This window comes from Tetranychus urticae, chromosome 2, assembly GCF_039701765.1.
Source record: "Tetranychus urticae isolate SD_2017Ah chromosome 2, NJAU_TeUrti_SD_1.0, whole genome shotgun sequence".
NCBI classification, from domain to species: domain Eukaryota; kingdom Metazoa; phylum Arthropoda; class Arachnida; order Trombidiformes; family Tetranychidae; genus Tetranychus; species Tetranychus urticae.
The window spans coordinates 22,850,751-22,873,094 of NC_142959.1; the positions used below are offsets into that span (position 1 = coordinate 22,850,751).

Sequence of the window (22,344 nt, forward strand, 5' to 3'; positions counted from 1 at the left end):
TCCAAGAGCAGCAAAAGATGAAAGGTAGAGTAGAAAACAAAGAAATGCAAGAAACTGCAAAAAATTTCATTCAGTTTCCAAGATTTTATCTGGAAAAAAGAAAAGTCGAGAGAAAAACAGAGCAAAAGAAAAAGTTCAAGTTCGAGCGATCAAACAAGATTGCACATGATTCATAGTTTTCATGGTTTACATTTTGACAGATAAAAATTTCGATTCATTTTCACTTCTGTTTTGTACTTTTAGAGTTGATTCAAAGTCGTCTTTAACCCCGAGGTTATTGATAACAATATTGATAACTTTTGTTGAAAGGAAAAAACATTTTTCATGGAAAATGGAAAATGATTGAAATTGATTTGGAAAAGTAATGAATCTGTTTAATGAGAAGAACTTTCAAAGTCAACCTTTTAATGTAGAGTTTATTTCAACATTGAAAATGTTTACATTGGTTATGAGTAGCGATTCATCACTCAACAAAATGAACCCAAAATTTCAATTGTTTGCAATTATAATTATGTTCAAAGTAAACATGAGCTGATTGGATTCATTCTGAGTTATCTTTGATGGTAAACAGAAAAAGAAAGAACCAAAAATGGAACAAAAGTAACAAGATTAATCAAGATTCAATCTGGTTTAACTCATCAGGAAACATCAACAATCTTCATATTTTGGCGAAAAGTTTAAATTACGAAATTTGTTGATCAAAATTGAAATGTTTTTCCTGCTAATTTAACATGAATTAAACAACTGATTCAATGATTGCAATTTTTTTCATTTTTTTCCTTCGTTTCAACTTTTCTCTTATTTATTTTATCAATTAAGTCAACAGTCAATGTTAAACTTGAACTGACAATTTCAATGTCAATACAGAATTGTTTTTCATCTGTTTATTCACGATAACACGTAAAACTCATAAAAAATGTTTAGACGATTGCGTTTCAATAGCTTTTCTTTTGGGGTTTCGGGTTGTTTCTTGTTTATCATTACAATCAACTGTCATTTAACTCTTGCCCAGTCAATATGATATTAAATTGATCAACCAACGAAAATTGACGTCAAACATGGGAAAGAAACAGGAAAATAAAGAAATAATGATCACGATCAGTTTCATATTGCATGTAAACTGTAAACTCGCAAAGGTAGAATTACCTTGAAAATAACCTTTCAATAGTTTATTGGCCGTTATTTTTCGTTATCAGGGTTTACAATTCGCTCATTTTGAGCTCAATTTAGTAACACAAAATTACGCAGGAAATCAAGTTAACTCAAGAGCATTGGACAAAGTAAACAGTAAAAGCATTTCGAGAAGTAATCAGAGTTGGAGATTCCAACCTTCAGTGCAATCACGAGAACCATTTTTACGAAATTAATGAGTAAAATTTTCGATTTTCTTAATCACTTGAATAACATATCAAGATATCATCATAAATCTTTTTTTGGTCGAAACATATTAAACGAGAAAAATCAAATGAACAATCAACTCAGCTTAAATCCAACTCAAAACCACACTCGAGGAAAAGCCAATTCGCTGTTATTTTCACGACTTCTGCTCAAGATTGGAATGCAAAAATTTCTATTTAATCGAAAGTCAATTTTTTTGAAAAACTGAACAATTATTCGTAGCTTAGCTTTGCTAGATTGAACAATGTTTTGAAAGCTCGACTTCTTCAATTACGAATAATTGGTTAACCTCGAAATCATAATAATAAGAAATGTTTGAACAGCAGTCATTATCAGTTCATTGAACAATCGGAAGCAGATAAAGTAAGGACCAAACGAAGATATTAAAAAAGTCGATCTTCAGAAGTCAAAGCCTTTGATAAGCCATGTTATTACTTCAAACTTTTATAAATTACTGAAGAAGCTACAGAATGGCTACAATTTTGCATGAGAATGAAAAGTTGAATGAAAACAAAATTCCAAACTGAATAAAGTTCCAATACAGAGTTGAAAAATGTGATGAAACTGATACTTTATCATTTAATTTCCACATTCTTCAAGATTTTTCGAATAACAATTTTTCCCTTTTATTCGTTGACATTTACAAATTTTCAGACCATTTATCAGACTTGGAATGAAAAATATCTATTTATATCAAACACGATAAACATGATAATGATGGCAGGGAATCAAAGTGAAAAATTGTTGTAAAATGATAAGAGAAAATTTATCAATTTAAAACTTTTCAATTCTAAATAAAAGGAAACTTGATTGATTTGCAAAAAAGAAAAGATTCAATTGTAAAGTTTTTTGCATCAAAATGTTCGTTTCATTCAACTGTTCAAATGTTGTATCCGCCGTTTCACATGGACATTGAGCATCAATCATTGGCAAGAAAAAGAATCGAAACTAATTGCATCATGAAAAGAATTGGAAAGTAAGAAAAAATCGCAATTATTGTAGAGCAAATGAAGTATTGAATGAAAAGTGAGAAGGAAATGTAATAAAGGATTGGATAGATAAATCAGGTAAATGTGATCATTCAACTAATATCTTCTGATATCATCTCAACAATTTCTTAACCTTTATCACAATATAATCTGGCAACAGAGAGCAAAAAAGTATAAACTTAACCTAAAAATAAACTCGAACCATAAACTGTTGAAATATATGGATCAATATCAACCTTTTTTACTGTTTACTGTTATGTCACACTTTATATTACTTTTTCCTCCTTCATCATAACCATTATCTGATTCTCATCCTTGGAACTTTGCTGATTTTTTCTTCTGTTCTTTTCATTTTAAATCTTGCTCTTTAATAACCTCCAAAGAGACTGAAACTATTAGTCTCGACATTTGATTGGAAACTAAAGGTCCATCGATGAGCACAAAATTTATTGATCAATTGAAACATTTTGCCTTTTGTTGTTCAATACTTCACATGATTAGACAAAAGCGATTTTCAAATGAAACAAATGAAAAAAAAGTAATGGAAAAAAACTCAATGTTAAGTGATGATTAACACGATATGATAAGGAATGACATGTAAAGATGAAAACCAGATTGGGTTAACTGTCATGGCCACGAAATGGGAAGAAAAGGAAAGCTTTTGCAGATTGGTAAACCAAATGAAGATGGAAATGTAGAACTTGGAAAAAAAGTAAATTTCTTTATTCATGTTTCCATGATGATTGTATAATGAATAATTGTATATCAAATAACAGGGAGGAAATTTCAACTTTTTTGCTTTTCTCTCTATCTCTCTACCCTGCATGTTTCAAGAAAAATGTTTTAATGCTTTTCATTTTCACTTTTCCATTGTTGAAGGATAGTCTCGGGTTTTGCCTCTTTTCATTTAAATGTCAATTGAGCTTGTTTAATTGCATGAGAAATGGAAAAATCATAGCAACTTGAACGAGAAAACATCACGAAATTGGACGCAAGCTAAGCAAATCCAAAACTGACATCAATCAAGTTTTGCATAATGAACCAGAAAATAAATGTTTACTCAAGTCATGGTGACGAAACCCAAATTAACCAAAATTCTGCAACAAAATTCTGATGATAACTAAGATAACAGACAAGAAAACTTGACACTGAATTAAAAGAAAATTTGAAAATTCTATTCGAAATTCATTTTCACAATTTTTCGAAATGTTTTTGTTCAAAAATCATATTCGCACAAAAACTTCTTATGATCAAAGAAGTCGAAATTTTCAAGTTTTCATAAATTTTGAATTTTCTAATGAAATGTTAGCAGCAAATGAACAGTTGAAGTTGGAACGGAAGAAAAGAATCGATAATTTTCTGGAAGTTTACATTTAAAAAGTTTATTTTCATTCTCATTCAGAAGCCAACTTTGAAATATGAAACCACGAATTTGAAAGAATATTGAAATTCATGATTGGCGTCACATTTAACCTTTACTTCATTTATTGAGAAATACGAGTTCTAAATAAAGTTGTTCATTTGAATGCGAAAAGATGAATCAAAATTTTAAACATTTAAACAAATTTCCAAGTTGGAAACAATTTAAAAGCGAAAATCAATTGAATGGAAAATATTGAAAAGTTGATTTATTTATGAAATGAAACTGAGAAAATGTTTACTTGAAAACTATTCATCGCCATAATAATCATTATTACATAAGAATCATTACTTAAACAATCATCATCATCTGAACCTATTGATCGATAAATGGCAAAAAATGAATTTTGTGATTCTTGTTGCACCATGAAATGATTATGAAAACAAATGAATTTTTCATGGCAAATACTCAGACTTTAATTTCAATAGAAAAAAACGAGAAATCATTTTCTCTCTGCAAAACAATTTCAAGTTTCATGATTAACAAAAGGTAAAAATATTTCCAATTTAATCTCATTGCTCACAAATAAGTGAACCATTTCAATTTCATTTCATCATTAACATTGTTTTCCATCCAATCTTGTTCTAAATTTACCTGCCAACCATGATTTTCCTCAGAAGTTTACTTTTAACTTGATAAAGTTGATGAATTAACCTTGCATTTCCATACAAAGGTGATTATCATCATCAGGTGAGAAGCTCCAAGTTAATTTATGGGTTATCAAGGTTATCTTTTGGGCCAACTTTTTTTACCATTTAATCTTTTACCTTTTATTCACCTTTTATTGTTTTTCATGAGCAAGCTGAACATTCAAGAAAATCTATTTATAAGCAAAGTGAAACAACAAAGAGCATCTTTTCATTACTATTTTCACCTTGAAAGCTCATTCTCACCAAACAATTTTACCAATTTGTTTTTCGCTTTTTCCTGATGTTCAGTTGAACGTGATTATGCGATATTTACTGGAAAAAACAAATTTCTGTAAATAAAAGTGAAACAGATTGACTCAAATTAGGGATAAAATTATCGCCATGCAACAGGCAATGAAATTTTGGAGAGAAAAAAAGTATTCTTTTTGCAACCAAATGATCATTTTTTACTGTCCTTTCAGGCAAAATGATGAGTTGATTTGCAAGTGCAATGTCAGCATTTTTTGTGTTCATTGATTGGTCATGAGACTGGAATTTTGTGCAAACAGTGAAATAATGTCATTTGTGATACAAGCTAATCAATGAGTAAAAATAGAGGAAAGTAAATGATGAAAGATTGATGATAATCAGACGAGAAAACAGATTGAATGATGGATAACCTTCAATTCCGGTAGATTGTTGATTAAAAAAGGAAGAAGAAGAAAAAGTAATGACCAAACAAGAAATTGAATGAGTTCAGGATTGATGGTCATGTGTTGTGCACTTCAATTGTCCTTGATTCCAGTCTCTTCTCTCTCAACCAATCAATCTAATTGAGCAACACAATTTGATTCTCAACAAGAGAAGACAATTTCATTAACAATCCTCATTTCAATTCATAAGCTAATGAATGAAAACAATTGATGATAATTACCATCAATGGAAACATGGAAACAAGCAACAGAAAATCAATACAAGAAAAATTCCAAACTAGATTGACCCATGTTAGACCATGAAAAGAGTTGAACAATTATTGGAAAAGTTGACAACAATGTTCTCTAAAAAAACAACTTTTTCTGATCAAATTTTCTGGTTCAATTTTATTTCCCTTTCTGTTTACCTAAATATTCAATGTTTCAACATGAGATAAGTTCATGATCAAGACATTCATAAAAGCTCTTGTAAACATTTTCATGTTGATCGAAATGAACATAACTCTAACACTATCATTATCATTATTCTGATTCTCAGTGGAAAAGATGCTCAGCTTTTGTTGAATCGAAATGGAGTGAAGAAGAGGAAAAAAAATCGAAAGAAAATGAATGCGAAAAAAGTGTTTTCTTGTATCAAAAGCATCATTGGATTACTTTTGGCATCATTATTAACCTCAACCACATTGACAAAATTGTGCCACATTTTGGGTCAACAGAAAAGGTCAAGTTTATCACTTTTATTATGGTAATTATTCTGATTCAGTCTGTACTTTTTTTGCTCATTTCCTTGCCATTCCAGGAAGGATAAACTGGGATCGGCTTGAACTTTTTTTATCATGATAATAAATCGATAAATTAATAACTTCTATAACATTTTTTTTCTTCTTTCGTTTGCTTCTTGCAAATGTTCAACATTCAAAAGTTATTATTATTGATAACAGTTATTGCTGAGCTTTTATTTTCATTTGCCAGTTCATCTGACATTGACATTTGTCTGGAGATGAAAAATGTTGCCATTAGACTGTAGTTTTGGACTCTCTTCAATATATTATGGACAAACATTTATAACGTTTCAAACTAACTCTTGCTTTTCATTTTTCCTTTGGATAAGAGTTGAAAGTTGACAAAAAAAAATTTTATATTACAATTCAAGGAGAAAGTTTATTTGATATTTGAAGATGCAAAGCAAATAATTCAGTCGAGATGTTATATTATCATGAAATATTTTGTCAAATAACAAAATGTCTAGAAAATTAAATGGACGAGAAAATTAATTTAAAACGTTAACAATTCAAGTTATCAAATTTTATTGAATCAAAGTAACAATCTTTCAATTTTCATGCTTATTGTGAAAACTATTGATAGACTAAATCATTTGCACTGTTTGTGTTAAAAATGAATTCTGGTTGAGCATGCTTCCTGAGCTCTCATTGGGTTCACTTCCTTTTGAACTTCTTTCACCAGATAAATAAAATCAGGTAAAACAACCAATATTTTATATTTGATGTAACATTTGGCGATCACTTCAAGCACTTTGGTGAAAACCAGACAGACTTCACTTTCATTTTTTAGATCATAGAGCATCTCATTTCGGGACGAAAAGGCGAGAGCCGAAACGATGTCGAAAACTCATTTTGGCCTAGAAATCAAATTGTATGAAAAACGAATTTTTGACTTTTCTCGAAAAACAATTGAGGATATTTTCGATCATTTCATTGATTAAGTAATTTTGAATCGAGAATATCATTTTTTTCCAAATGCAATTTCCGTGCAAAACTTTATGGTCTACTTAATAATAAATCAACCAAACTGGTGAAGCTAAGTTGGGATTGAACATTCAACAGTTACCCAAGAAGACTGAAAAATCTATTTTTTACATTCTGAATCATCTGATCAATGAATATGGAAAAGAGTAGAATTTCTTTGAAGAGTGAAATGAAAATTCTGAATATTTTGATTATTGAAAGGATTCCATGGGAAAAACTGCATTGGAAAAGATTGAGAAATGCTTCAAGTTTCTGAATTGCTATTAATAATGGATTGTTATCACTTTCTATTATGAGATTCCTGAGATGAAATACTAAGCAACAGCAATAATAGATCATGAATCTAAACGAAATGGAAAGTAAATAAAGCAAATTCTGTCAACAGGTGAAAATGTGCACATTGTTTGATTATATTTATTTAGATAATATTGAAGACAATTTTTTCTTCTCATCTCAACATTGAGTAGACTCTCAGGTGAATGTTGTGCAAGACCAAAAATTTAGTCAAACATTAAATTATCGATTCTCTTCGAATGGTTCATTTAAAGAAACATTTGACATTGGACAGAATTTTTCATTCTATTCATTGAACAGAAAAGGCAAACGAAAGGATAAAAAATTATTAATCTGTTCAACTGCAATCACGAATAACCCACATTTTCAGAAACATTTCATGTTCAACCATGAAGGTCAACAACCCAATAGAAGATAGCAATTTGTATGATTAATGAAGTAAACATCAGTTCGATACATCGATTGACATGAATAATTGGATTCCATGAAAACTGGCAAAATTAGATTTTCGCAACAAATCATATTCCAACAAGTCAATGAAGCAAATTTCAAGATGTTGATAAAATGTTATAGAATTTAAAATTTAATCAAATTTGCAAATTTTGTTAAACATTTCATTTCCAGATTAAACATGATTAACTGAAACTAATTAAATTGTGAAATTGAATCACCTTTCAATGATGAGCAAATATAGTAATGTAAATAAAGCTTTAAATGTTGGCAAAAAATTCTCGCCGTTGAATTAATACAGAAAATCGATAAAGATTCTATTGATATTAGAAAGATTGAATTGGAAAGAAAAAGCAGATTGAAATGAGATTCATTAAAAAAAATGTTCTGAATTAATGATGAGTATTCAACAAGACTAACTGAGTAACCTTTTTTTATCATCAGAAACCGCAACATTCAGTGAGTTATTGAGAACCATTATCAAGTCTAAAGATGACTCGAAAGTTTGAGACAACATTCAGAGTTATCGATCCACAGAAAAGTTCACTTCTCATCCATTAAAACTCTAGCACATATCAAGCATAATACAAATGAATAGCTCAATGAATCCATTCAAGAGAACGAAAAGTAAGACGAAAAAAAAGTTGCAAATGTTGAGTAAAAAATGATAAACAAATGAAAATAAACAAGAACTTTATCAGTGAAAACATTCATTAGACTAAAATTGCAAATCAAGATCATGGGAAAAGCGAATCAAGTTGAAGAGAAAAGTTGATAAGAAAATGGTAAAATTGAAGATTAATATTGGTAATGAGAGTCTGGGAGTGAAAAACAAGAGTTAATTTCATAACGATATTAGATAACGAAGAGAGAACTTTTCTTTTCGCAACTTTCATCATTTGTATTTTTGTCACATTAATTATTCAATAGAACAATCATTTGGTGTAAAGAAGAAGAAAAATGAATCAAAGGGAAGCCAAGAATAAAGAAAATGTGCAAAAATTAACAATCATGATATTATCAAGTCGAGTTAATCTTTTGTCAAATCTTTTTTCCATTAACCATTATCATTCAACTCATGCTTAATATCATGTACTTTCATGAGCACACAGTTTTGCTTAGATAAACAAAAATTGCTTCAACTTCCTTTAAACCCAAAAATATCAATTAAAACGGAAATTACTCCCACTTATTCAACTCCCAGTTTTCACTCCATCATAAAACGGACAGAAATGGAATGGAGAGAAAAAAAAGGTTGCAGGTAAAGTTGAATTTACGAAAAGAGAAAAACAACTTTGCTTCCGTTTTCCGATTATTTTGTTTCGATTTTTTCTTCTTTCAATTTTCATCATTTTGAGGCAAAAAAAGACGACTTTCAACTTGTTCCTTCCCAGCTTTTTTGCGTCTTTTGCCATAACTTACAAATGCGAGACAAAAGATGAGTTATAACTTGAAGTGATAATGAGAAAATAATTAACACGAAAAACATTCAATTAATTTGCAAACTCGATTGTCATCATTTAATGAATAGAAAGGTTTGCTTTTTCCATGTTATCATGAGTTTTGAAATTGTTTTCATTTTCGCTGCAATTTTACTGCTTTTGTTGATAGAGAAAAAAAAGTTTCAGATCAAATGTGGAAGAAACAAATTGATTGAAAAGTGCAACTCTGCATTAACTTGAATTTTCATGGAAAGAGAATAATGCAAATTACTTGGAAATCAAATTAATGGCTAATGGATGCAATTGCTTTTAATTATTTATCAAAACTTCCAGAATAAGAAAAAATAGAGAAAAATAAACAATTAAAGTTGCTTCGATTGATGAGCTTTTGTTTAGATTGGTCAGAATGAAAAGTGAACCTTTATTGAGTTGAAAAGATTTCAACATTTTGTCAAGTGGAAGAGTTTAATAAAAAAAAGTTCAATTCAACAATTAAAATGGTTCAATGCAATTAAGTGATGAAGATGATTTTGCTTCAAGAAATGAAAGTAGCGTTTAAAAGCAATAAAAAAGCATAAGTTTTTTGTTCATATAAATTGGGTTCAAAGAGTCTCAAGTTTCAATATAAAAGTCTCTCAAAGGGTAAACCTGGAGCTAAAGTAAATTCATAGAAACTCATCAGTTTATCATTAATTATATCAATTTGTTTAGCTCAACAGAAATGAATTTTTCGCTTCAATCTTTTCAACTTTTGTATCATAACTAATTAGAAGTGGCAAAAAAATGGGAAAATTTGTTTGCAATTGAAGCACAAAACTTTCGATTAAAAGATGAAAATGAAAAGGTTGATGAAAACAAGACTTTCAAAGTGAAACAAGTTGACAAATTAAAAGGTTTACTTTGTTTGCAATTCAAGTTTATTTCAAGTTGATTCCTAATTTGAATGATCAAAGCTAGCCAAATGATATTGATACAAAAACGAGTTTAAATGGCTTCGAGCTTTTATTCAAATTTCGTCTCAAGCTGAGTTTTACATGAGATTGTTCAAGTTGTTCAGTCTAATCAGTGGATAACATTTAGCATTTCAATTCAAAGTAAATAGAGAAATGCATTCATTTTATTCAAGCGTCACCCAAAGGTGAGTTTTTAAAGACTTCAATTTCCTGTTTCATCTTTTCACTGAAACAGAATTGAAACTTTTCAACATTAATCTCAACAATAATCTCGCAACATGGTTGACTAGTTATTGTACTACAATAGAATTCAGTAAAATATTGAATACAATGAATGTTTTTTTCTCTCTCTCTCTTTTCCATGTTCATCAATGATGATAATGTGCATCTCAATTTACGCACTTCCCGTTGCCAAAGATACCAAATGAGGTTAACTATTTCATGATTGAAATTGAGATGCAGATTAATTTCAGAAAGAATAACAAACTTTACCAATAACAGCTTTGAAAGGAAGGAAAAGGCAAATGAACAATCAGTAAATTCTATTGTAAATAACAGGATAATTCAGAGTGATTAATCTGTTTAAGCTGAAACATTATCCGTTCACTTTTCAAATCAATTTTCCAATTTCATTCAATTGTTTAGCTAAGAAAAAAGTTGTTACATTGAAACTTTATCATCAAATGATCAACTTTATTCATCTCAAATGATTCATTTCTTTCAATAATTTTGTTCTCAATCAGAAGCTTTGTTAACCTGTGAATCAAATTACAATTTCATGGTAAAAATTGTATAACAATCTTGTATAAATTGATTGGAAAAATTATCAAACGAAAATCAAAAATTCCAAAAATCAAATGTTTACTGACAAATAAAACTACAACAGAACTCGATCTCAAGTAACCTAAACTCTAGAATTTATCTTTTCCATTCAAGCTCATCCTAAAAGACTTGAGCCCTTCAATAGCTAAGATGCAAGCTCTTCGTTCCTCGAATAACATGATTAGAAGAATCGTTAGAAGATAATTTTTGGAATATTGATTATTTCCAGAGGTGTTCCTCTTGATTTCAGCCCAAATTCCCGTCAATTATCAAGTATTCAACAAGTCACCAGTTTCTTGTGAACTAATTCAAGAAATGATAGAAACTTCCAAGTCAAGCATGCTTCCTCTCATGAGCTTAAACTCTCTGTAAGACATCAATAAGCTAATGCCAAACAAAAAGACCAATGTTATTAGAAGCCTACAAATTCAATGTTCACTCGGACTTGAAAGTGATTAATTTCAAATCTTATTCATCCTCCAATAATCTTTAAATGGTTCGACTCTAGACTGAAAGTACGGTTGTACAGCTACTAATGTATCTGATCAAAATTATTGAGCTCAAGTTTTCTTTTCTTGAAAATAGTTTTTCCAACAAGCATTCACTGGCATTAATAACTCGAATCTTTTCATGAACAAATCCAAGTTTTTTTCCAATCCAAAAATGAACAGAATTTATTGCAACACAAAATTTCGATAATTTGTCGATTTAAGCTTAGTCTACTTAGGTTATCAAAGAGAAATTTTGAAATTTAAATAACAAGATGAAAACGGCTTTAAAACAGCGACAACTTTACCTGTTTCATTGTGAAGCAACAAAAAGCTTACAATGTAAATTTTGATAATACAAATAAATGGAAGCAAAGTTTCCAAACATGAATGAAAAAAAACCAAGTAAAACCAAATGTAATATTTTGTTGTGAATGTAAACCTGTAACCATTACAAGCAGTACTTTACAAGGCTTTGATTGTCTTGGTTAGTAAATAAAACAGGAAAAAAAGTTTGTTGTTTAAAGTCGTTACTTTGGTTATTTGTGTTGAGTAGAGTTGGAATAAAAAATGATGGCAAAAGAAGCAAAAAAAATGTAAATAAAAGTTTGAGCAAAACATTGCAAATTGAAATTGAAATAAAAGTTGAATCATTTTCTCGTTTAACCAGACTTGAAAGTATCATTACGCAAATTGAATCAACAATCAACAGATTTTTGTTGTTGACCTTTTACTAAATGCACAAGTGCGTAATGAGATAAAAAAGGTAATTACGTCAAACAGGCAAATCAACGAGAAGAAAAAACGACGGAAAATGAAAAGTTGAATTCAAGCTTAAAGGGTGTTGTGATTACACTTGATTATCAAGGTAAGATTAGATTTAACCAGCAAATTATCATGATGCACCTGATTGGGATTGTTTGGGATCAATATTGATCATTCAATGGGTAAAGATATGGTTCATTTCATTCCCTCAGGGATTTCACTTAATCTACTTGATGTATTGATTAACTTGATGAAGTCACAAAAACGCCTTTCATCAACTTATCATTGGGTGAAAAGAGTTGTAAAATGATGCAAATAGTCTATTTACTAATCATGATTTATACGAAAAAAAGAAATAAATTTTTCTACAAAATTGCAAATGTATTCATTTATTGAAGGCTTGATTAATGATTAGATGTTAGTAACAAAGTTAAGGTGAAAGGTGAATGTGTAGGTGAACATGAAACTCGATCAGTTATGAAATGTTTTACTTTAAGATAAGATTTTTCAAATGATGAAAGACTTTGGTTTGCAATTAAAGATAAATTTTATCAATAAGTTATCAGTTTACAATTATCATGAAATTGTTAAAATGATGAACAGAGATTGAAATATTTCGTCATTCGATAAGTTATTGCAATTTAATCAGAAGGAATCTTCCAATGACGACAGAAAATGGGTTCAAAGGAACTCTCACTATCTCAATTTTCACCGAATTTCATTGAAATTCATGATAGATAATTTCTTGATTTCCTTTCAAAATCGAACCTTTTAATAGAGTAAAAAATTGTTCACGAAAAAAGTTCGATCAAAATTTTTTATTGATAAATATTGAGTGTAATTTTCACCTCGACTGATAATTTAATCAAGATTTTCTGAGTCTTGAAATTCTGTTCAGAACTTTACTTTTGGTTCAATCTCTAGTTTATCCTTGTTTAGTCAATTTTTTATCGTTTCATAGCTTATAACAAATGGTTTTTGGTTTTGTTTTTTTCACCCAAAACTCTATTGGTTTAATCATTGGGAGAGAAAAGGTTTAATGAATATTCAATGGAGTGAGAAAAGAATAGAAATTTGAATATTTTTTTCTAATCTTTTTCTTGCTTTTATCTTGAGCTAAGAATATGATAGACTTCTGGGTTGAAATGAGTTTGGCTGAAAAAAAAGTAACTGAGAATCAAATCAATCATGCTTTCCATCATGTTCGAGCAAATGATTTGTAATCAAGAATAGTTCATTAATTATCGTAAAACTATCATTATACACATTTTCTTGCATCAATCACAAATTGACATGAGAGATTAGAGCGGAAAAGTTGACTCAATTGTAATGATAATTAATTTAAATTAAAGGTCTCAAGACATTTTAGGTAAATTGGTATCAAATAGACTTACCATCAAAGCTTGAACAATTTCATCTTCTTCTTGGCTTTTCTTTCGTTGACTCTCGGATTCTGTTCAGCAGCATTATCATTATTTATAAATTTCATGATCAAGTCCATTTCAGGGTCATTGGCCATGAAAAAGGTGAAAGAGGAAAGAAAATTTTGGGTTAATTTTCAGGTAAATGCACCAATTTTTGGATTTTATTTACATTGAAATGTAAAACAAATGAGATTGAAAACATATTTCAGGTTCAAGTTCATTGAAATTTTTCAATTTCTCAAAAAAAGTCAAGAATGAAAAATTGAAAATTTATTCTTTTCTCAAGAAAATTCGAAAATTTGACCGTCCTTTTATCTTGCTTTTCAGCAGGAAAATTATCAGTTCATTGAATATTCTAAATGAATAATCCATCTAAAAAAATTCAACTTTCAATTTAAAATTTAAAGAAATTATTTTGTCAGAATTGATGAATTTCAACATTGAATTTTAAAATGACCTTTCGACTAATCTTTATGAAGAAATTTGTAAAATTTGAAAGTCAAGGTGAGGGTCAAGTTGAATTGGAATAAGATGAAAGCTTACCGAATATGAAATCATCGTAATCAAGAACTGGACTTGTTGGTGATACAGAAGGCATTATTGTATTCTCGTTCCCTGTTGTAACCTCACTGGGAGTTAAAACTAACGGTATGCTACTTGAATCATCATCTAGAACTGGTTCAACAATTATGCTGACCGAGTGAAACAGTTGAGGCTTTTTACGTAAATCATTTTCACAGGTTGATTCATTCATGGTTGGTGTGGTTGGGGTTGATGTTGTGGTTGTTGGTGTGGCAATATTTTTATTTGCAGAATTTTTGATTGTAAAACTTGACGTGGTTGTTGTTGTTGTTGTTGCCTTTGATGTCAGTTCCATTGTTTATCAAGTCAAGCACAAAAGTGAAAATAAAGAGTGGAAATGTTGGTGAAAAAAAACCACAAAAAAAACAGAATGAAAAGGAAACCAAAAGAGAGGTGAAAACTTTGACGTCAGTGAGGAAACACAATCAGTTGAATAGTTAATCCTTTTTTTGTAGCTGTTTAAATGGCAAGTTGGTGATGATATTAAAATGTGTAAAGTTGATCAATGGGAGAAATCATTTCATTGTTGGGTTTTGGGTTACTGTGAGTTGGGTAAAATGTGAGACAGTTTTCAAGACGATTGTTTGACAGTTGATGAAGGGTCATACAATTAATTTCAATGGCATGGATGAGTACTTTAAAGCGTTGATTAGGTTAAAAAAAAGATTTAAGAGGAAGAAGAAAAAATTAACCAAATTAGAGAGAAAACGAATCTATGATTGATGGAAGAATTGAGTTGACCAGTTTTAACATTTACCAGTTAACTTGCACTTGGACAGTTGATCAATTAAAAACACTGGCAAAAAAAAGGTTGATGGTTTAATTGAATAGACTAGATTAATTGAGAAGACGATTAAATGATGATAAATGATGGAATTAAAGTTGATTAACGAGGGAGAATAAAAATGGACAAGAGAGATTTCTCATTAGATCTCAATTTTACCTGCGCCAATGAAATCAAGAGAATGATTTTAACTCTGGATTTTCCTTGACTTTTTTAATGTTACTTTGGATCCAATCCAATCCAACCCGATATCTATCTACATATCCCTATCAAGGTAACACAGCGCCATCTATGGGTCGCCAAATATACTATTGAGAACATGCTATTTTTAGAATTGATAGTTTATTGGAGATGTTCAGATTTTCAAAGAATTTCATCTTGATTAATTCTTGAGTTATTTGTTGAAACAATAAAGAACAAAAATTAGCCTCGCGATTGAATGCTTTATCCAAGAGCTTGTAGGGAACTGCAGAAACATATCAATGAGCCCAAAAAAGTGAACCTTCAAATGATGTTGACAGAAATGTCTTTTAACTTGATTCTGAATTTCATGATTATTGCCATTAATTTGCAATAATAAAACTAACAAATTGAGCATGAAATCAAGCATAACCATTGATGATGGCATCATGAACCATTGGAAAGAAAATGTTTAATAGAAAAGGTTGTGAAAAAATGTGTATCAAAATGTATCGCTTTCTCGACTTTCAGATCATTCCATGTTATCTGATTGAAAACAAAATAGAAAACGGAAATGCTCATTTTTTCTATCGACTAATATAATGACTTGAAGCAACCATCTTGACTTCAAGCAGAAATCTTCAAAGGTTGATGAAATTTGTTGATTCATTTAGCATTATTTGCATTTGCATCTTTCATCATAATGAAGTCATTGAACAGTCACATCTGAATTTCATCTGATTCAATCGAATAGCTGATTCTTTGATAGCTGAGTTCTTCAATTGATCTTGTTTTGCATCGAAAATCGATCGAAATCTGTAGAAGTGAAAAACTTGCTGAAATGCCGATTCTTTTGAACTGATCAGCGAACTTTGGTGAATAAAGATTAAAATGAAAACTTGTTGATTAGGCAATTAGAATTTTATCTTTTTCTTCTTTTTTTCAATTAATTATTACATTTTTGAGGCATTTTCAGGTGAACAATTGTATTTTAACATTTAGTTTTGTTTTTATCATTTCTAGGGAAGAAAAGAAAACCAATGGAAAAAAGAAAAGTGAAAAGTTTCATTTGTCAAACCAATATCCAGTGTAATTACAATCATGAACATTTGACAAGCTGAAAGATTAATCTGGCACATTGAACCCAAAAAAGTTGTGAACATTATTTGAAACTTAGCTGATCGGCTGTGACAATTTGAATGCAAAAAAGTGATGAAAAAAAGTGTCTCAAAATTAACTTATCATCAAAGGATAAAATAATTGATACAAAAAAGGTGATGCATTTCACAGTCTTGGTTGATTTGATGAATGAAATGAAAAATAATTAAAAATAAAATTCCTAATTTCGATTGTAATTGCAATTGATTTTGGATTGAAAGAGAAGAGAGAAAATGAAACGATTGGAAAATCATGTTCAGATGATTACCAATTACAATAATAAATATGATAATGATAATTGTTTCAATGTATTTTGTGTACAAATGTCAACAATTTGTTTCGTTTTGTTTTGTATAATATTAATTGTGATAATCATTTTTGGTCCAAGTTAAAGTAAATTGAGAAAGATTTCATTATTTTTCACTTCTCACTATTGGCTAATCATTTTCATCATGATTAACGATTTCAAGTTTTTTGATACAAATTGTAAAATCTCATCTCATTTGGAAATAATTGTGATTAACTTTTTAATTAATGAACCTTGATTGAGCAGGAAGAAGAAGAGAAAAGTAAAGAAAAGCGAATTTTCTTTTTTTGTCAAAATTGAAATAAAAACACTTTTCTGAAACAATTTTTGGTTCGCTTTGCGTTGGTCAAACAAATTTGCCCCTTTCATCTCATTAAGAGACGATTGAACAATAACAATAATGTCGATGGCAACAATGGTAATCTAAATAGTTGTCGTCTTTGAGTAGGAAAAGGCCAAAAAGAACATTTTTTTTCTTCGAAATTTTGAGTTAAAAGAGCATTTCGTTTTTTTTTCTTTTGCTTGTTTCGAGTATCAAGTTTTTCAATTGGTCAATGAGCTATGGACTGTGTGGAGGGGTCAAAGGTCGTCTTTTGATTCTTTTGATTTGCTTGCTTTAAAGATGACGGTTGTTGGTAAAGCTCCGCTTGATGATGATGTTGAGCTTGGGCTTGACTGGCTTCGTGGTGAGCTTGAAGGTAAAAGGTTGCCTGAGGTTGAGGGTTGCATTAAGGTTGGCTGAACCAGAGGTGTTGGTGAAGGACTTAGTGATACCGGACTTGAGGGTGGATTGGGTGAGAGTGATGAGGGAAACAGGGGTGAGACTGAGGGTGATATTGGTACAACTGTTGGTGGATATGGTGCTTGACGGTGTCGACGATGGGATACATGATGGTAGTGGTGTGGATGGTGATATCTGTAGGTTGAGGTTGAGCTTGCGGTTGGCATTGGACTTGATGTGGTTCCAGGCGAAGGTAAAGCCTTGGAGTCAACCGATGAAGTTGATCCCATTGAGGTTGCACTTTTGATCAACGAGTCTGTATCTTTGTGGATCACTGTTGACGTACTTATATCACAATCAGATTCACCATCTTTTTCAATGGACTCTTTACTCAATCTCAAACTACTGCTTCTGTACTCTTTGTTATTATTATTGTCATAATTTTTATTATTAGCATTATTATTGTTGCTTGAATTATTGTTATTGGAATTTATTGTCCTATTATTTATATTGGCTTCACTGTTGTCCATTCCAGTTGAGGGAAGATACATATTGACTCTTGATGATGATGATGATGAGGGTATTGATGATGTTACTCTGACCGTTCCTTGACCTGTTGGCTGGTCGGTTGATGAAAATTGACTGGTAGATGTTGTTGGCTTTTGCTGTTGATGATATTGGCTTGACTGGTGAAAGGGTTGATAATGGTAACTTGATTCTTGTCCTGGAATTGGCGAGGCTTCTCTAATTGATTCAAATGTTCCTGAAGGCAATTGACCATATTCCGAGTCAGATAAAGATGCTACCTCTGAGGTAACCAGAGTACATGGTTCATGTGGAACATCTGGCTCAGTTGAATCTATGGAGGACATTTGAGTGGAAATTGAATCTCTATCATAATTTGAATCGCGACGGCTCAAAAGAAGGTAAGTTGTCGAAGAGGAAGATGAAGGTGATATCGGGGGTTCACCACCTTCAGGTCCAATGATGATTGAAGGAGTGGTCGAAGAAGTGGAAGGATGAATGATGCAGCCCAGTGAAGATTCAGATTTAATTGTACGCCTAGGGTAGACTTGATCAAAGGCTGATGGGGAAGAGGTTGAGGTTATAACAGAAGAGACAAGACCTCGAGACCAATGGGAACCAGTGAGACCACTTGATGTACCCTCGGTACCAGTTGATCCTGATCGGTGTGAAGAGGCTGGTGTACAGGTATCCAGGGAATGACGAAGAGTGACCCGTTTCTTGACAAACCTTTGAGAAAGGTCAGAGTTGCCTCGGGTCATTGGACGGTCAAAATTTTTGGAAACTGGAGTATTGGGTTCAGAGGATTGTTTGTCCACCAGAATGGGTTTAGGACGGGTTACAAAAGTGATTGGAGCACCGGTAGGATGAGAGTAAATGGTACCACCGGCAGGTCCACCAGGATAAGGTGAAAATGTGTACGGACCCGAGGCTGAGGAGAGTAGGCTTGTTGGATGGGGCAAGGGTGAGGCTCCAGGTGGAGTTGAGAGTCCAATGAGTGGACTTGGTGATGCAGTTGCACCCATTAGACAAGGTGGTGTTGGTGAGGTAATTTCTTGAGCACAATGTGAATAGTGTTGTTGTTGTTGTTGCTGTTGTTGTTGAGTATAATTGGTTGTGGGTGGTTGTGGATAGGAGTTTTGATTGATTGTTAAAGATGATGAACTTGGTGGCCCCGTTGATCGGTTATTGATTAAGATTGTTGAAAGAGCTTGAAAGTTACATCGATCTTCCAAGTACATTTCCAATAGTTGATCAACTTTATTCTCAACGTCTTCAACCTGGAAAATTCAGCAGCGAAAGCAGAAAAAAAACAAGAAATGAAAAAAAGAGCAATAAATATCATTCCATCGTTATATTCTTGAATCTCAGACTCACGTCGAGTCTCACATCATGAGTTTCAATGGAAAGCAACATTTAATTCTTTATCTACTCATTCACCCTTTAATCGCTCTTTTCATCCTTTAATTTAATTTCACTGTAAACTGCTCAAACTCTGCATGACATTTTCACCAATTTTTCTTTTCTTTCCACTTTCGACAATTTCTCAGCATGAAATGAGTAATCTCTTTACTCTAACCTCTGTTTTTGACTTTTGTTTAAAGTAAAAGTTTATCACTAAAACTGTGTTTAAAAATGCCATTTCGCACCTAAAATGTTTTCAACAGTTGCTTCTGTTCAACTCAATCTGAAAACTTACCGTTCGCTCAACTTTAACAATCCTTGAAGCTAAACTCATTTTAGATTCATAGGCATCAATGGCTTTGGAACCAACTTTACCCAAAATGACGTCCAACCTAAATTGACAAATTGCAAGTAATGGAAGAAGAAGAAAGAAAAGAGAAGAAAAAAAATCTGATTGGCTTTTGCAAACAAACGGTAAGAAAACAGGGAAAATAAGAGTAAACTTTGAATAGCGAAATGAATAAATAATGTTTACTGATGAGGTTAAAATTGATGTTTCATAATGAGACCAGGAAAAGGATAAAATAAACTGCAAGATTGATGATGATGATGATAATGTCTGTAATTGACGTGAAGCTTTACATGAGAAACCAACAACTACTTATGGTAACAAGAGGAGCACAAAAAAGGGTTACTTGAAAATGTAATGTCATGCAATTGATGAAGAATAAAGAGATTTCTTCTTTTCACTATTTTCTCTCTTCTTTTCATTGTAACAGGTTAACTTGTTTGGCGATCATTGATACTGGTAATTGGTCAAGAAAATTCATTCTCCTGATAATCTCGTTGCCAATCGATTCGATCGCTTTTTATTCTTTTGTCTTCTTGTTCGCAATCAAGAACAAGTTCATTCACATGAATTCTGTCGAGATAAACTGATGAAATGATAATGAACTGAGACAAGTGAAGAAGTAAAAGTGTTTAAAGGTTCGACTTCGTCTTCCTTTTGCTGTCCATGATGAACCAAATTGAAATGACATAAGAATGAAAAGTTTCTTCTTCTTCGTCTTCTTATTCTTCCCTAACTATTTACTCTTCATTTGTTGTAATGTTAATCATTCTGACATTATCGTTGACATTGAATTTTGAAATTTCTTCTTCTTTCCTTTCATTTTTATTCCGCCATTTGGAACCCATTTCTGATTGTTGTAAAAAGATTTCAGACAAAATCTCATTGATAAGGCTTTTCATTTATTTGCTAAATTATCGTCATTTATGATTGAATTGACGAGCTTTAATGGTTAAAGGAAGTTGATGAATGAAATGAAAGTCACCAAAATTGACATGAGAATGAAATATTGAGTGACAATTAAAACTAACAATAATGAGAAATGAAACATTTCACGATATAAATTGTGATTGAATTGACAGTAGACCTTTGAGTTGATGCCATGAATAGGGAAAAATGAGATTGACTAACCAGACGCATTAATGCAAGTGTAAACTTTGAAAATTGAGGCAATCATAAAGATTGGTGAGCAACTTTAATGATGAAAATTTTGATGGAAAAAATTGATTCTCATTAAGCTAAAAAAACTGTTGAAATTTTGACAAATTTTTGTGTGAAAAGGTGAAGAACCTAAATCAATTTGGGGAGGAAAGTGACACATTCAATGAATGTCAATTCACATTGGAAATGTTTCATTTGAAATGATCTTTGTCAGTCTAACAGAAAAACAATTCACTTTGATGGGAAATCACACAAAGCGACACAATTCATGTACCATTTAATTATCATTAACACAACATGAATGCAAATTAACATTAAACTCATGGGAATCGTGATTCCATGTCCATGAAGGGAGAAAACACAGTCATAAAGTTTCATGTTTATTCTTGTTGTTAGGATTAAAAATAACTTTCAATCGCTTTTCCCATTAAACAAGTTTAACCAATACTTTTTGTAGCTTTTGCATTTGTTCAATTTGATATTCAATCAGTTCAAGACAGAATCCTAATTCATCATTCAAATATTATTCACTACAATGCTATCACGGAGTGACTATGTCAGGCTATTGCACTTAAATCGATGTTATTAGTTTGGAACTCAAAAACTGATGTAATTGCGTCTCATGTTCTGAGGCTGATCTTGTTTTGAGAAGAAAGAAAATCGAAGAGAAAATTGGGAAATTTGTTCTTACCTTGCTTGGATATTCTTTGTTCTCGCCAATAAATCAACATGACCAGCTGAGTATTGTTCAATAACATCTTTGACATCATAAGGTTTAAGAGCTTCCTTGAACTTGCGTCGAGCAACGAAATATTTGATCTTTAAAGATGCGAAAATGAGTTAATCATTAGAATGGAAATTTGAAGAAATGAGCAAAGAATTTTTTATCCACTTGCAAATGCTGGGAGTTATTTCATCAAAATCAAATCAAAATATAAATACCTTTCGAAGGGATCTTATTGCATTCTTGTGTTGCTTCGTTAAAACAGTCAACTTGGGTTCTTCTGGTTCTTCATCTGGTTATCATCGAATAGAGAAAGAGAAGAGAAAAGATGCTTTTTTGTTAAAATTTTGATCCACTTCGTTGGTTGATTGATGAGACAATTTGATGAGAAAAAAAGTTTACATTTTTTTCTTCAACATTTTGTTTTGAGTTAAATTTATATTCATGTGCAGTAATTAAGTTAAGCCGCAAACAGTTGAATTGAATAGTGATTGTGTTTTTTAAGTGATTTTGTGTGATCTCTAAGTGCGCATCAGTGAATATGTAACATTTATGTGTGTCTTCGTGTTGTAAAAGTGTTTGATTGCAGTTGATAGAGAAATTAAAGTTTATTGGAAAAACATTTCAATTCATTCCGACATACAATTCCATGTGAAACTCAACTCATTTTCGTCAAACTTGAACAAGAAAAATGTCGATTCTTTCAGCATTTCAAACGTGCCAATTCAAAGTTGCATCAAAAATGCAGATATTCATTGCAAACATTTGTCAACTGTGCAACTTTTAAGTTCGCCCAAACAAAAGACAAGAAAAGACGAAATGAAAACAATGCAAACTTGGATCGATGTGAATAGAGTTAATAGCAAAAGGAAAATAAGTTTAGTTAGAAAGGTAAT

General features: G+C 31.2%; 2 protein-coding genes across 8 annotated transcripts in view; both read right to left on the minus strand.

The window, feature by feature from the left end:
• LOC107369002 (uncharacterized) overlaps window positions 1-15,092 on the minus strand; it is a 28,865-nt gene extending 13,773 nt beyond the window's left edge. Inside the window, exons 1-2 of the mRNA XM_015936922.3 lie at window positions 14,097-15,092; window positions 13,524-13,582 (exon numbers count right to left, since the gene is read on the minus strand). Coding sequence (XP_015792408.2) covers window positions 13,524-13,582; window positions 14,097-14,430 — 393 coding nt within the window. The 5' untranslated portion in view covers window positions 14,431-15,092. The remainder of the gene's footprint in view (window positions 1-13,523; window positions 13,583-14,096) is intronic.
• A 909-nt stretch (window positions 15,093-16,001) lies between these two features.
• Window positions 16,002-22,344, minus strand: part of KCNQ (KCNQ potassium channel) — a 51,691-nt gene continuing 45,348 nt past the window's right edge. For 5 of the 7 annotated variants that reach the window (XM_089266901.1, XM_089266900.1, XM_025161940.2 and 2 more), the window contains 4 exons: window positions 21,667-21,740; window positions 21,416-21,543; window positions 19,510-19,606; window positions 16,008-19,090 (listed from right to left, as the gene is read on the minus strand). In XM_089266901.1, the coding sequence (XP_089123027.1) occupies window positions 17,144-19,090; window positions 19,510-19,606; window positions 21,416-21,543; window positions 21,667-21,740 (2,246 nt within the window). In that variant the 3' untranslated portion in view covers window positions 16,008-17,143. Of the gene's footprint in view, window positions 19,091-19,509; window positions 19,607-21,415; window positions 21,544-21,666; window positions 21,741-22,344 lie in introns of all 7 variants that reach the window. The other 2 variants (XM_015935241.3, XM_089266899.1) reach the window with 1 other exon arrangement.